The sequence below is a fragment of the Aptenodytes forsteri genome, unplaced genomic scaffold (assembly GCF_000699145.1).
Source record: "Aptenodytes forsteri isolate BGI_AS27 unplaced genomic scaffold, ASM69914v1 Scaffold651, whole genome shotgun sequence".
NCBI lineage: Eukaryota > Metazoa > Chordata > Aves > Sphenisciformes > Spheniscidae > Aptenodytes > Aptenodytes forsteri.
Window position 1 is genome coordinate 19,095 of NW_008794079.1, and position 15,258 is coordinate 34,352.

A 15,258-nucleotide genomic window follows, 5' to 3' on the forward strand; every position below is an offset into this window, starting at 1 on the left:
AGGTTTCGCTCGCCCCCCGGGGCAGCCGCCGCGCCTGTGCTCAGCTTGGCTGACCGTCTGCTTTCTCCCTCCCTTTTCAGCTGGCCTACCCTCACCGGGTGATCATCCTGAAGGCAATGGAAACTGTGGTGAAGAGCAACATTGCCCTCTTGGACAAAAGCACAGCGAAGGTGGTTATCTTCCTGGCGTCTAATGAAATGACCAAGTCAAAGGTATGACCTGAGAGCTCCGGCTCCTCCTGTCGTTCTTGGCCAGGCCCTTTCTGCCCCTGATGCAACTGTCGCCGCAGTAAATGCTGCGGGTCTGCGGCTGCCTCGGCAGTGGCAGTTATCGGGACCCCTTTCGTGGAGGGGAAGATCTAGTTACGTGCCGTTCTCTGGACTTGGGACAGTGGAGGCAGTAGGGGATGGGCTACGTTCCTCCCTCTGGGGAGAGACGAGGATGGTTTGGCTGACGGTTTTCTTCCAGCACGGCATGCGTACGCAACTAAATAAAATTCGGATGCTGAAAAGGACCTGGACAGGCAGGTGGGTATTAGAGCAGGAAGGAGAAGGGCCTTGAGAGGCTGCAGGTCCACGTGGGGAAAAGATCACATCTGAATCATGAGCCTGTTGTTTAGCCCGCCCTGTGCGATTCCCCGTGGCGTTTGGAGCCGGGCATGACGCGTGGCACTTAAACGAAGCAGAAGCAGCCTCCTGGGGAGGCCGCGTGTCTGACGCAGTGTCTGTTCTGACGTGGTTTCCTCCCTCCGTGCCAGGAGGTGATCCGGGACTGGCAGCAAGCCGCGAGCAACGTCCTTGTTGCGGTGGGGCAGCGCTTCATCAACAAGGTGATGGAGGAGGTGCTCACCAAGTTTCAGCCGGGGATCCTGCCGCACTACTTCGTCATGCAGACGTTTGCAAACCTCTCCGTGTCGAACGGTGAGTTGGCAACCTGCCGCCTCCGTGCGCGGCTGCTGGTCTGCGTGGGAAAGAGCCGTGGAAGCGTGGTGTGCTTCGGGTGTTGTAGTTCACCTATAGTAGGTGTACAGCTGTAGTTCAGCTGTGCTGCGCCCGTATAGCTCTACCGTGGGGCACCCCCGCAGCGTCGTGCGTGCTGAGCCAGCCAACGTGCTTCAAAACAGACTTCTCGGGATCTTACAGCTTAGGCTTGATGCTGCTAAACAATTGAGGTGTTTGCTCTGCAAAATAACTTAGTGATGAAATGCACTGGAAAACTGGTAAACAAGCAGTATGGCGAGATGGAGCGCTGTCAGTGGTACCTGGCACGTACCTGGCAATTCCTAGAGTGCGGAGGAGCGGAGTCCCTATTAAAAATCGGTTTCACAGCTCAGCTGGATCTCTTTAAAATGTTTGCTGCTTAAAAGCAGCAGGAATTGGAGCTGCCTGGCCCTTGTCCTTAGAGAATTCCCTGCTGGGCTCTCGTTTCCAGCCGTCCCAGAAAGACCGGGTTTAAAAACGATAATTCTAGGATGGGACTTCTGAAAAGAAGTCGGGCTGCGGAAAGATCCGATGATGCCAGCAGCAAGCGGGACGTAGCCTGTAGCTCACCGACTTTGAGAAACAGTTGTGAACTTCAGGGGCTCGGAGGAGTGAGCTGCTGCCGTGCTAGAGCTGCCTCCACCACGTGCTGGGGTGGCCAGCTCCCAGCCGGGGCTGTCGGCGTCTCTTGTGTGGCAGAATCGGGCTCCTGGCTGGCAGCGAACGCCTGGCTGCGGCGAGCCGGCTTTCTTCGGGTGCCTGTGCAATCCTGCCGGCTCTGCGTCCGGCGCAGGCTGGGGCAGCTGCAGAGCGGCACTTGTGTGTTTGCTGCGAGTGAGCATCTCCTGCTTCCTTCCCAGTGTTCGGAATGGTGCCTTTTCTCAACTCCATCCTCGGGACGATGCTGCCCATGCTGGGAATGGCCAAACAGGACCACATGAAGTCCGTCTTCTGCTATGGTAAGGTTTTTCCGGATCTTCTGAGGCTGCAGAGATTTTTGGATGTGTTGTGGGAGACTTTTTCCCTTCCCTGGAAAAGGAGGGACTGTGGGCGGGGGCCGGAGAGCTGGTTAGGATGGACCTTTCCTGAATGTCTGGGAGCAGGGACCTGGCTGGCTCCGGGGAGGGATGGATAGCTGTCAGCTCTAGGTCACTGGGATCCAGCAGAAGTCCTTCTCCATCCCCTAGCTGAACCCTGCCGCTCCCTTTTCGTAGCTCAGTGAGCACTGGTGCCCTTCACTTTCTCCTCTGGCGAAGAGGACGTGGATTCTCCAGAGCTCTCCCGACTCAGGTTGAGGGGACTGGCCTGGTGGGCTGCTGAAGGAAGGAGGGATGCGGTACTCGAGACCCTCTTATAAACCAGGCTGTCCCTTTATTAAGACCATGAACCTGGCACCTTGCAACAGCCCAAGCGTTAGCCCTGATAGGAATTGCGAGGAGGCCGGGATGCAGCGACGGTTCCGGGCCAGCTCTCGTCCAAGCCACTTCTTTAATTCTCATGAGCCGGTCTCAGGATGTGACACTTCTGGTGGGCTGGCAGGATGTCACGGGGCTCCCCTCTCGTGACGCCCTCCTCCAGCCCCGGGCTTGCCGAAAGCCACCGCTTGTGCAGCGGGATTTGACGCAGAAGTACTAGCGCTTACGCAGCTGACAAACAGCCTACTTGGTTGTCCCTCGGTCTCTAGCCAGGGCTGATCCAGCTTCACCTGGACACGGTGGCCCGTCGTGGTGCGGCTCCTGGCCCGAGTTCCTTTGCGTTTGTTCACCTATGAGGTGGTCTCCTGAGTGCGGGGCAGTAGCGTCTGCGACTCGGACCGCGGGATGGTGCGCAACCCCGATCGGGCATGGAATGACAGCCTTGTTAATATCCAGCAGAGGATCCTCAGGATTTTGTGGTTTTCTTTCCGTAGCTGGGCAAAAATAAAAGGTGGTCTGGGGGAGTGCAGGTTCAAGGGCTCTGACAGATACCGCGGGAGCTGCTGGAGCACACCGCTGGTGCAGTGGCTCTTATCTCTTGCTGATACTTGCACCCAAGGCCTGGGAATGCTGATGTGGCTCTGTGCGTCAAGGAGTGAACAGGATGAGTGGGAGCCTCCCGAGCAGCCCTGTAAACTGCAGGGCTGGATGTAGGACTACGGCAGCAGCATCTCTTTCTCCTGGTAACAATGAGGTTTGTGTCTGAACTCGTTACTGGGATCTGCCGCAGTCCAGTAACGGTTTTACACTGTCGGATGTGAAGGGCTGCTTCGACCTCAAGAGCTCTTGTTCTATTATCTTGAGCGCAAAGCAAGAACGTGCAGCTCTCAAGCTGTTTCTGTGCAGGCGCGTTCTCAGAAAGCCGGAGCCAAGGTCAGGCAATCTCTGTGAATACGAAGCATCCTCCTTCCATCGAGTACGACCAAACCCCTGAGCTGGTTTAGCCATGGGGGGTTGCTGGTGTTGGCAGCTCAGGTAGTTTAGGCCGGCTGCGGGCGATCGCAGATAGCGGGCAACGTGTTTATAGGCGGGAGGTCGGCCGCTATTTCTGTCCGAGATGGCTTACCAGCGGTGCCTGGCCCTGCGGAGAAGGGATCCTTCTGCTCGGGCATGGTGGGGAGGACCAGCGTGGCCCGCGGGGCTGGTAAAACTCAATTCTGAGGTTCGGGTGGCTCTTTTTGGAGCAGCCTTCCACCATCAGCAGCTCTTTCTCCTTCATCACTTCCAGCAATGGCTTCTTTCGGCTTTCTGCTCCCCACTCTCCCTGCTCGGTCCTGAGAAACGTGATGTCCTGGCTCCTCACGTGTTCCTCCCAAAATGACCCCGTAGCTGCTGCCGCTGAGGCACGGTCGGTTTGTTGCTCTTGCAGAGTACTTGCAACCTCTTAACTCATATCCTAAAGGACATGAAGTCTCCAAAGCGCTGCCGGCGCTGGGGAGCGCGGGGGGGGATGAGCATCTTTAAGCAGCCCCGTGCGGGTCTGGAGCAGGTCCTGCCCCGATCCCAAAACCCCCGCCTGCCCACGGCCAGCCCCTCGTGACTACTGACCTCGGAGCACGCGGAAAACCAGGCTGAGGGCTGGGGCGCGGGCGGACGTGCCTCCCCGGACCTTCCCGAAAGCGTGAGGAGGCCATGGTGCCGATATTGGGCTGCCAGGAGGGGATGTCCCGTCCCCAGCAGCTGCCTGCTGCTGGCGGGGTTCAGCTGCCTGCGAAACTCGGAAGGTGTCGCCTGCCGGCGTGCTGGATTTCTGGCTCCGTATGGTTTCTGTATAATTTTTTGCCAAAGTTTTCAATGACTGAAAGGCAGATGAGGTAACTCTGGAGTCAGCGCAACCGTGCGACGCGGGCAGGTCTTTTTGGGGCGGTTTTGCTGTTCCGGGGTGGCCCAGTGCAGAGGGACGGGGACCAGGAGGTACCAGACTGCTGGGCAGTTACATGGAGCTTGATCTGGGCTGAATGCGGGGATGGAGAGGTGGATTTGGGGACGTGATCCTGGTTTTACCGCTCCGGAGGAGTCAGCAAGGTACCGCTTTCTGATTTGGGAGTGGTGCTGCCCTCGGTGGCCCCGCTGTAGGGAAGGGAATGAGCTTCTCAGCTGTGTCCTAAAACCTTGCTGGCTGGAGCAGCTATTGCCCCCGCGCCTCTGGCTACAAGCTTTTTTAAAAAAAAAAACAACAAAAAAAAGTAAAGCCAGGCATAACATTGCCCGTTGCCCTCGCATCCGCCTGGCTTTAAGCTGGGGGAGGACTTTTAGGTGATGTTTTCGGCTAGACACGTTCACTTTTGTCAAGACAAACTTGTCACAGAAACTTTAGGAGGACTTAACCTAAGCAAAGGGTGTTTTGACTCCAGCCTCCAGATGGAGTGAAGATGGGGTCTAGATTTCGCTCCCTGCTCCAGAAAGGCGCTGGGTGTGACGGGGGTGAGCTTGGGACCTTCCTGACCCCTCCGAGGTGGGCATCGATGGGAATTCACAGTTTCTGCCCAAAGAGCAGCCAGACCCGCCCTGCCATGGATGGTTTCTCAGCAGCACAAGCTCCGCTGTGCAGCATCGGACCCTTCTGCCGGTGGTCCATCATCCCTGTGTCCCCTCTGAGCCCTTCCCATCTGTCTGAGCCGTGGGGAGCGGGTCGGGGGGTTCCTGCCCCCCCCCCCATTAAGGACAGCAGAAGACCGGGGCTCAGCCCTGAGGGCGACGGTCTCTTCCAGCAGGCAGGGCAGGGCTTGCAGTACTTATTTCTTGTGTGCTGCCAGCTGGGTCGCGGCGAGGGTGAGGAGGCATGTGATTGAAATGATCTGGCTTTGGTATGAGGTCGTGGAGTGACTCAGCATCTCCGATCCTACCGGGTTGAAAATAAACAGCTGCCGTAGGCGAGGAGGGAGCGGAGGCCGTGCAACCCCTGCCGCGTCAGCCTCGGTGTGCGGTGCCGTGGGGGGGGGCAGGGTCCCGGGTTCTTCTCTCGGGAGCCCCCCTTCCTCCTCCTCCTCCTCCTGCGGGAACCTGCTTCCTCCTCTGGGTGTTGATAACGTGGGTGCATTGAGCCTGTGCGGGGGCCCGGAGAGCTGGCGTGCCCTCGCGTCATCTCGCACCCTCGGGGGGCCGTGTCGGCCTCTCCATCCCGCTGGCGTGGGGTCCCGTGGGCATGAGGGATCAGGCACGATGGGGCTCTGGAGTCCCCAGCTGATAGCGTGGGCACCGGTCAGATGGCACCGGGCGGTGGTTGCGCCAGAAACGCTGTGCTCCTCCATCACGTCTTGCTGCGACGCGGGGCCAGCCACTTGTTTCCTTCAGTTTTCCATCTTCTGCCACAATCTTACTGCGGGGAAACCTCCTGCCCAGGGTGCCAGGGCATCGTGGGGTTTTTTCTTCACCCCATTAGTGCGGGACGTGGCTTGCGAGGTCTCCTTCCCCGGAGGAGCTGAGCAGGCTCCTGCTGAGCGACTTTCTGGCAGGAGCGGGGCTGCCGTACCCGGGGAGGGACGGCTCAGTCCCGTGGGTATCCCATGGGTGCAGGGACCCCTTCCCCGGGGTCGGGGGATCATCTGCAGGAGCCGTCCTTCTCCAGCAGGAGAGGGGCTGATAAGCTCGTCCTGGGCAGCCTGCTCCGGGTGTTCCTGCTTGAGCCGGGGCTTGGACCAGCTGGGCTCCCCAGGTGCCTCTACACTTGAGCAGGCTGCGATCCTTCTCCTCTCCCCTTGCCTCAGCCTCACCCCTCACGGGTCCTGCTCCAGTGCTCGGTGGCCCGTGGCGGTGCCGGCAGCCGGAGCTCTGGACCTGGCCGGGTCGGCGGCACGTTACCGGCTCTGCAAGCCCCAGGCTGCTTCGCTTGTTAGGAAACAGCTAGTGAAGGGTGAGGAAGCTAGAAGAGCCCCGCTGTGCGCTAAGGGATTAAGGAAGGGAGCACGTGCGTGCCCCTGGCAGCACGTGGAGGTAAAGCAGGGTCTTTGCATGTGTGCCCTGGTGCCTGGGGGTCCCGGGACGGGGCTGGAAGGAGCTGAGGGACGGGCAGATGGGTGTGCTGGAGCTCTGGGTTGGACAGACGGCCAGGCAGGGCTTGCAGCTAGCAGCGCTTCCCAGGGCTGCCTGTGAAAGGCCGGTACGGGGACGCTGCTTGGGCAAACCTGCCCAGAGCACCGGCAGCCTGCCTGCCGCGTCTGTGTTCAGCAGCAGCGCGGGGCTCAGCCCGGAGAGGTTCGTGCTGAGCATCTGGAGCGACGTCCCGCACAGGAGCTCCTGGAGCTGGGAGCTTTTCTGAAGCTGGGAGCCTTTTCGGTGTGCTCTGCTGTTGGATAATTCCCCAAGTAAAACTAGGGGGGGGTGTTGGCAGCCCTCGGGTGCTGTCAGCTGATACCTGCTCCTGGTGTTAGGTGATCCCTCGGCTGCCCCAGGAACTCTGTAAAGCCTTGGGGAACCCCGTAAAGCCGTGGCGAAGGCATCCTCGGGGGGGAGATGGAAGATGGGTATCCCCTGCGGTCAGCAGCCTCTAGCCGAGCCTTGCGTCCGAGCCAGGATGTGTGCCTTTACGCAAACACGCTCTTGTCACCGGTCCAGTTCGCGAGAGGAGAAATAACATGTGCTCACATGCAGCGCTTGCTGGCCCAGGGACCAGACGAACTCGTTGAGGTGCGGTGCGCTGGCTTGCCTGTGGCTGTGAGGCTGTAATTCTTGGCCGCCCTCGCTGCTAACGAATGCGTAGAAATAACCCATGTGGCAAATCCAGGTTCCCGTGGGTCAGTGGAGCTGGGTCTCTGGAGTTGGTTATATCAGCCCCGGCCCAGGAAGGACAAAGCAGCGTGTATCTCTGGCGTGGCTGCCTGCCGGGAGCCCTTGCAGCCACGGCACCTCTCGGGAAGTATCTCGGCCTGCCAGGGAGAGTCCTGGTGCATCTGCTATCCCTTGAGATGCTGCCCAGTAAAACAGCATGTCAACCATCTGCTTTCTGGAGGGGCTAAAACAAACATTGTCTTGTACGCGTGGAAAATCTAACTGTGCAGTCTGTCTCCTAGCTCTGCAGCACTTCAGTGAGAGCATCCAGGAGTACCTGGCGAACTTGGACCAGGCCCCAGACCCCACGGTCAGGAAGGACACCTTCTCAAACGAGATCTTCAGTGCGTACGAAGTGCTCTTCAACAGCTGGCTGCAGCACCGGGAAGCCAAGGTAGGGGGACGGGGGGGCATGGTGGGACCTCCCTGGGTACGGAGCGGGGGGCTGTTAGTCTGACGTCGGCCTTGCAGCATCTCGGCTGTGCCCTTTCCTAAGGACGTGGCCCCCAGAAGAGCAAGCCCCCGGCTCTGATCTAGGGCTGGATGCTTTTCTCCTTGTGCCCTGCGGCTCCGCTCGGTTCCCTCTGTCCTCGTCTCCCATACGTAACGCGTGCGGAACGGGTCGCTTGCTCCCCATTGCTGGAAAGCAGAGCATGGGGTGCTTCTGCAGCCCTTTTGGGGGACAGTCTGGGCGTATGCCACAGCTGGGAGATGGCCGGCCAGGTTTTGTCCTCTGCAGGCATAGGTGACATATTTAGGCACCCCCCTTCTCTGCTGAGCACCCCTTGCACTTAAACTGGCAAAGCCGGGCGAAATGCTGTCCCTGCCTCTGCTCAGAGGCTCCTACAAGCATTAGGAAGAGCAGCTTCATAGGAGCGGAGCGATGCTGCGGCAGGCGTGTCCGTCCAGGGTCTGGGCCACACTATTGATGCGCAATCTCTCCCTGCAGCTGAGACTGGCCGTGGTGGAGGCTATGGGACCTATGAGCTACCTGATGCCCAGTGAAAAGCTGGAGGAGCAGCTCCCTAAGCTGATTCCAGGCATCCTCGCCCTCTACAAGAAGCACACGGAGGCCTTCTACATATCCAAGGTAAGCAGCTCCGAGTGCTGATGGTGCTGGCCAAAGACCCGTCCCCAGCCCTATTGACTGGGAGCCTTGTTGGGGTGTAGGGTGGGTAGTGGACCTCTGCCCACCGGCCGCGGGTTGTGCTGTAGTTCGGCGGTGCTGACAGCCGTCCGTGAATGCAGGAGGGGTGCTGAGCAGCGGCTCTGCCTGTCCCAGAGGGCGGCATGCGGTCGCATGGGAAAGCGGCAGCAGCAAAGTGGTCTTAGTCCTTACCTTACCGACGGTTTCACACAGCTCACGCCATGCCTCCGCCCAGCTGGACTGGGCTGCAACTGCCTTTTCCATGCGAGATTCCCTCTCCCTGCGTCGTGATCCCTCTTGCTACTGAGCTCGAGCTTCAGGTGGTTGTGCCCAGTGATCTGGGAGGATGGAGTGGGCTGCAGCCCATCTCTGCTGCCATCTCCGGGCACTCTGCCGTGTGCCTGGTTCTCACCACGCACCCAGCCGTGGCTGGCAACGGCCAGCGTGCCTCTTCATGGCCTCCTGCAATGGCTCTGGGGGAAGAGGCAGCTCTTGGGAATTCCCGAGCTGTGTCCCCCGGTGAGAGACGGGTTATGCTGCTCGGTGCTGCCGTGGTGGGTTCGTGATCCCTGCTCTTGCCTGCAGTCCCTCCCCTTGGGCTGGCGTAGCACGGGGGTCCCGATCCTCTGTCCTCTGGAGCCCAAGTATTTTCCTGATGCTAACTGCAACCTGGTCTCTTGCTGAGCAGAGCCTCTGCCAGATCCTGGAAGCTTCTGTCAACATCGGCAGCCGCAGCCTTGATGTGCAGCTGGACTCTCTCCTGGGTACCCTGCACCCCCAGGTAAGGCCTGGGCAGAGAGCGGCCGCCCTCAGGAGGGTGCTGCGGGGGGAAGGTGGGCTTCTTGTGAGGCATAACGCTGGGGCCTGGCCGTGAGCTCGGTCTGCAGGGCTCAAAGCTTCCCCTGGATCAGCCCGAGATCGGGGCGTGCAGCCTGCTCGGCTTTTCTGTCCCCTGGTCGTGCCCCTCTGAGGCTCTCAGCTTCTCTGCTGCTCACCAGTGGTGCTGCCAGCTCTCGGGTTCTGGTATATGATATATGGAAGGTGTCACACGCACAGTCAAGTTGTCTGAAGCGAGAGCGGCTCTGGCTGTACAGTTATGCAGCAGATTGAAAACAAACCCCTCAAAATCAATGGACCTTTTAAAAAAGTTTGCTCTTTGAGAATAAGCGAGGGCATTGACTCGCCACGGAGCAGTCACCGTGCAGCAGCGTGCAGGAGCCCTTCTCAGGCTGCCGAGCCCGGACTCCTCCTCAGCCGTTCTTCAGCCACAGGGGTGCGAGGTCTGTTGTATTACTAAACTTTTAAAATCACGCTCCTGGGGCTGAAAACAGGTCTGAACACTTCTTCTTTTTTTTTTTAATACTTAACTGACTCTTGGAAGCGTCCAGCAGAGAGGCTGTCCGCTTACCAAAGTGATGCATAACAACCAAATACAACAACAGTGCCATTTGTAGGAGCTGCTTCTTGAGGACGGGCTTCGACAGGGAAAAGCTGCTCGTGGCTGCAGAGGGGCAGCTCTGGGGCCGCGGGATATGGCTGGCCTCACACAGCAGCTCTGGCTCAGCTGCAGACCCAAGTGTCTTTTTGGCAGACCGGAGTAACCAGATGCGCGTCGTCCTTGCTGCAACGTAAATTGAATTAAGAGACTGAATTATTTTAATAGTACCCGGAAGGGTTGACTAATTTTGAAGAAGTTCCAGAGGAGGTGACCAGCGGTCCCGGCTGGGTGGTGGGACGTGTTTAAACAACGGAGGAGCCCGCAGCTCCTGAGCAGGCACCTTGTTCCCAAGCGGTCTCCCTGAGATGACTTAACCTGCTGCGAGCGCAGGCGGAGCTCTGCTCGGCCAGCAGCGGGCAGAAAGCACCGCTCTGGGCATCCGTGTCATGGGATGCTGTCACCCACCAACCCAGGGCTTTGTCTGTCCCGAATCTCGGCACCGCGCCTGTGCCGAGCACAGCTCTGCCTCTCCGGGGCTGGGTCTGCAGCCTGCCAGCGCCTGTCCCAGGTAACATCCCTGACCACAGCTGTTTCTCCAACAGATTTGTGCTCCTGCAGATCCATCTGTCCCCCTGACTGTTAAAAATCACACTGAGGTTCTTCGGTGCTTCACCGTCCTGGGTAAGGGATGACGTGCTGTGGCTGTCCCGAAGCCGCCTGTGCCTGCGGGTCAAACCCCTTGGAGAGGTGTGGGTGTGCTGCACCGTGGCTGGTGTTTTTCCTGGTCTTTCGTGGTCCTCTCCAAGGAGTTGTGCGTGGTGAAGGGAGGGGTTTGTTCCCCCTGGTCTCAGCTGGGCTTGGGGGATATCGTAGACATCTCTTGGCCATGTGGGGAGATGAGAGGGAGGGGAGGGTGGTGGTTTCTGTCCTGGCTCTAGCCCATGGCTTCAGGCTTGCAGAAGGCAAGTAGCTTTGCGTGTCCCTCCAGGCTGGCGTCCAGGGAGAGCATCTCTCGCTGGAGCTCTTTGAGGAAGAGCATGGGACTAACTCCGCTCCCCTGGAGCTCACTACTGGCTCAGGCCTGAGCATCCCCTTCCAGGGACCTTCCCAAAGGCGCCTGGCTCGGTTTCAAAGGTTTCTTCAGAGCCTTTGGAGCTGTACCAGCCGACTGAGACCTCTCCAGGAGCCAGGTTCTGCAGCATGCCACGCCTGTGGTCGGGGGCAGTAGATGTAGTTCGACTTTGGGGGTACCCCGCTCGTCTGTACTCCTTGTTGCTGTATCTTGTGTACAGCTAATGCAGTTGTTGTTATTCCGGGTTACTGCAAACGTTCAGAGCACAGCGGGATCCCCTATGGTCGGACTGAGCAGGAGAAGTGGGCTGACCTACAGCTTACCTGTTCCCAGCCTGTGCGTGGAGCTCTGTGGCTGGAGCCCTGTCTCCCCCAATTTTGGCTCTCCTCACCCAATGGCTGTGGCACAGACAGAAGCGTGTGCAGTCTCCAGAAAAAGAGCAGTGGTGTGACAAGCTGCTGCTGAGTCACGGTTGGGTGATGTCCCTTCCTTGCTAGCGTTAGTGAAGGCAAACCTGCAGCTGAGCTGCCTTTGCCTGAGCAATCTTCAGGCTACCCTGCCTCAGAGCAGCCCATCCCTCCCCAAACACGCCTCTCGAATGCCCACGAGCGTTGCTCCAATTCCAGCATCCGTAGACTGGTTTTATTTTTAACAATCAAAATGTTTTGACAGACGGGGCAGCACTTGTTGGAAGGTATAATTTAAACTCCTTCAGCTCCCTAGAGAGCGCAGGAAATTTGCTGAAAGCGCCCGAGAAAAGCTCGGGTCTGGATGTGAAGAGCGGGACGGGCCGGTTAGCCCGGCTCGCGGGGTGGCATGGCAGCAGGCTGCTTCCCCAGGGAGCTGCCTGCCCCGCACAGCCGGGAGAGGAGGAGCGGTGCTTTTCAAACTCCACGCGGTTTGATGCAGCAGGCAAAGCCCTGCTGCGCGTAGCAGGCACGCGGCCCCCGATCGCACGTGGGGGTATACGGGGCGGGATGCTCCTGCGTGGGGGATGCGGTGCCTGCATCCCGAATCTCTAGGCTGTGTGCCGTCCCCGGGACGACGCGCCTCCGTGACGGTTGGTTTGGCTCCCACAGCCTGCTCGTTCCCTGACCGCGTGCTGGCCTTCCTCCTCCCGAAGCTGGAGAGCAGCAACGAGAGGACCCGTGTGGGGACGCTCCTCATCATGAGGCAGATCATCAACAGTGCCCGTGAGTACCGGGGCGGCTGCCACCCGGCCGGCCACGGTCCCTGTCGGGATCTCAAAGCAGGAAGGCGCGGAGCAGTTTGTGCACTTAGGGCTCCAGGCAGGCTTTCTCCTTCTTCTGATGGGTCCCTTTCCATGAGTCCCCTCGTTCCCCTGAGTCCCCTCATTCCCCTCCTGGGACCTGGGATGAGTGGGATGAGGAGACGAGCCCATCCTTGGCTGCAGGGTCAGGGGAGAAGGAAACCAGCCTGGCGGCCCGGCCAGCTGGGAAGTGGGACAAGGGACAAAGCCTTCCCTGTCGGGGAAGTGGGGATGTTCGGGATCAGCGGCTCTGTCCTTGGCAGCTCAAGAGCATCTCTGAGCTTCAGAGTCTGTCTTCTTTTTTTCAGCCTCCCAAATGGAGATTAAAAAGCCCTTCATTCTTTCATCTATGAAACTTCCTCTGCAAGACAGCAACAATAAGGTAAGCTGACCTTCTGCTCTTCTGCGGGGTACTTCAGGGGTGGGGGGTTTATTTCTGGAGCCCTGCGCAGCCGTGCCCCCCTGCCTCTGCCAGCCCGGCTGTCCTCCGCCGCCTCCTGTTGCTCATCTCTCTCCTGGTTGGTGTTTTGGCAGTTCCGCCAACGTGCCCAGATGATACCCTCCCAGTAACGGGGGAGCACACAGGGACTCGTTTTCCCTCTGTGCCCTGCGCAAAGAGCATGTCTGAGTGTAGGCAGCCCTGCCTAGCAGGGGGCATTGCTGCTGCGAAGCGTGGCCCTGCCTGGAGTGCCGCGTGTAAAGAAAATGCACGGCGCTGCCAGGAGCACCGGGCTGCTGATGACTCAGCTCACGCGGTCACAGGGCGCGTCCCCCTTGCAAAACAGACTTTGCTTTGCCAGATGTAACTGCGTGTGGCGGGTGGTGCGGCCGTGGGCTCCTGTTCAGTCCCCTCCTGACAGCCCCACAGACGTGAGCAGCGGGCAGCTGACCCCGCTGTCCTGTGCGGTGCCCGGCTGCTGCTGGCAGAGCCCAAACCCAGTTGAAAGGCTGTATGTAAGACCCGTAATAACGTTCCCCGCTACCGAGGAGGAGGCGGCAGCAGCGAAGGGCAACTGTGAGGAGGACACTGCAGCAGGCAGAAACCCCCCTGCTCGCAGCTTCTCCCCTCCGCCCCGCACCGATGCTGGTGTTGCTGCTTTGCCCGCGCAGGTGAAGCGGGCTGTGGTGCAGGTGATCAGCGCCATGGCTCACCACGGCTACCTGGAGCAGCCCGGCGGGGAGGCGATGATGGAGTTCCTTGTCCGCCAGTGCGCCCTTCCCTCGGATGCGGTAAGCACATCCAGGTGGGGTAAAACTCCTAAAAAAAGGTACCCAGGTGGGACTGGGCAAGTCCTTGTCTGCAGCTGTGCACATCTCTGGCTCCCTGCAGCACCGATTTAGGCAGACCCGTGGCAGAGGCAGCCCAGTACCCAGGTCTGTGGATGTGCAGCGCAGCCTGCAGAGCTCTCCCATCCACCCTCTGGCCACCGCTGTCCTCAGCGGAGCGGCGCAGCTGGCAGAAGCCTGTGTGCTTTGCTTCGCTTCGCCTGCGGCCTCTCGACCCTGAACCCTCCCCAGGGCAGCCCTTGCTCTAGGACCAAAGCGTCCAAACCAACTATACCCCCACAGTTCTGTCCCCGTGCGGGCTGCCCACCTCAGACCCTCGGGATATCCCCCTTGCCATCCCCACTGCCCCAGCCCTCATTGCAGCAGCACTGCAGCTTCCCCCCTATCTTTCCCCGATGGCGTGTTGCGGTTCCTGCCTCTGGAGCAAGGAGGAGCGGGGGCAAACCTCGGGAGCAGGAGAGACGCCGTTGGGACAGCTGTCCCTGCATCTCCCTGCATCCAAAGGACGCCAGCCAGGACTCAGGGGCTGCACTGGCAGGACCTCCACCTCCTGCCGGCTCCGTACCCCCTGTGTAGCCAGGCTGGGTCAGGCTGCTGCCCCTGGAGCAGTGGGGGCGGCTCCCTTACCTGGGGGCTTGGCTGCCTCCAGCCCCACTTGTCCAGCTGGGCTGCAGAGACATGGGCACCACTGGAAGCACCCTGGGGCTCAGATCATCCCTTTCCCCCTCAAAGAGGAGCAGGGGCGATGGTTTGGGCTGCAGGAGCTCCCGCAGCCCCTCTGAGCTCCATGGGTAGAGCTGGAGCACGTGCTGGAGATGGGCCATGAACCAGGAGGCTTTCGGGTTCTGCCCGTTCCTTCCAGCACGCTGTTTGCCAGGCGTGCCGTCTCGACGGCTTGGGAAACATGCTCGCGAAGGGAGTCACCCAGAGCGGCTCCCAGCTGCCTCCGGCCGCCGGCCCTGCCGCAGCATCCGTGCTGACCTGCGCTTTCCCTCTCCTCCAGCAGCCCAAAAAGCAGCCGCCGGATGCCGATGACCTCACTAGTGACAGCGTCCAGAGCATCAGCGTCAATACGCTCTTTCTGCTTAGCACAACTGTTGACAGGATGAACAACGTGAGTCTGCCCAGTCATCTTCGCCTTCGGGGCGGTCGTTGCTGGCCCCAGAGCCACCGTCCGTGCACCGTGTCCCGGGGGTCCCACACTGCCCTCAGCACAGCCCGTGCCACCCGCACCACGTGCAGGATGCCCCATATGCCAGGCGGGATGGGTTGTCACCACTCTCAGCCCTTGTAGGAGCTATTGCCACCATCCCCATCCCTCCAAGAGCAGGGCAGAGGTTTGGTTTGGGAAGCTGTCCTCCCAAGGACCTGTGTGTAGCCTCCCCGCGAGCTTCTCTAAGGCCGGAGCAAGGCAGTGGTGCTGGAAGTTCTCAGTTCAAGACAGACACGGACGTGTTGGAGCGGGTCCAGAGGAGGGACATGAAAATGATCAGGGGGATGGAACACCCCTGCTGTGGAGAAAGGCTGAGAGAGTTGGGGTTGTTCATCCTGGGGAAGACTCTGGGGAGACCTTCTTGCGGCCTTTTAATACTTAAAGGGAGTTTGTAAGAAAGATGGGGACAGGCTTTTTAGTAGGGCCTGTTGCAATAGGACAAGGGGCAATGGTTTTAAACTAAAAGAGGGTAGATTCAGACTAGATACAAGGAAGACATTTTTTACGCTGAGGGTGGTGAAGCACTGGCCCAGGTTGCCCAGAGAGGTGGTGGATGCCCCATCCCTGGAAGCATTCCAGGTCAGGTTGGAGGGGGCTCTGAGCAACCTG

At 59.6% G+C, this 15,258-nt stretch overlaps 1 protein-coding gene across 3 annotated transcripts in view; it reads left to right on the forward strand.

The window, feature by feature from the left end:
• The window catches only part of MROH1 (maestro heat like repeat family member 1), a 57,835-nt gene that overhangs the window by 3,572 nt on the left and 39,005 nt on the right, over positions 1-15,258 (forward strand). For 2 of the 3 annotated variants that reach the window (XM_009272277.1, XM_009272284.1), the window contains exons 3-13: positions 81-212; positions 758-920; positions 1,841-1,939; positions 7,465-7,616; positions 8,172-8,312; positions 9,058-9,150; positions 10,410-10,488; positions 11,959-12,072; positions 12,458-12,531; positions 13,260-13,379; positions 14,440-14,550. In XM_009272277.1, the coding sequence (XP_009270552.1) occupies positions 81-212; positions 758-920; positions 1,841-1,939; positions 7,465-7,616; positions 8,172-8,312; positions 9,058-9,150; positions 10,410-10,488; positions 11,959-12,072; positions 12,458-12,531; positions 13,260-13,379; positions 14,440-14,550 (1,278 nt within the window). The remainder of the gene's footprint in view (positions 1-80; positions 213-757; positions 921-1,840; positions 1,940-7,464; positions 7,617-8,171; positions 8,313-9,057; positions 9,151-10,409; positions 10,489-11,958; positions 12,073-12,457; positions 12,532-13,259; positions 13,380-14,439; positions 14,551-15,258) is intronic. The other variant, XM_019470218.1, reaches the window with a different exon arrangement.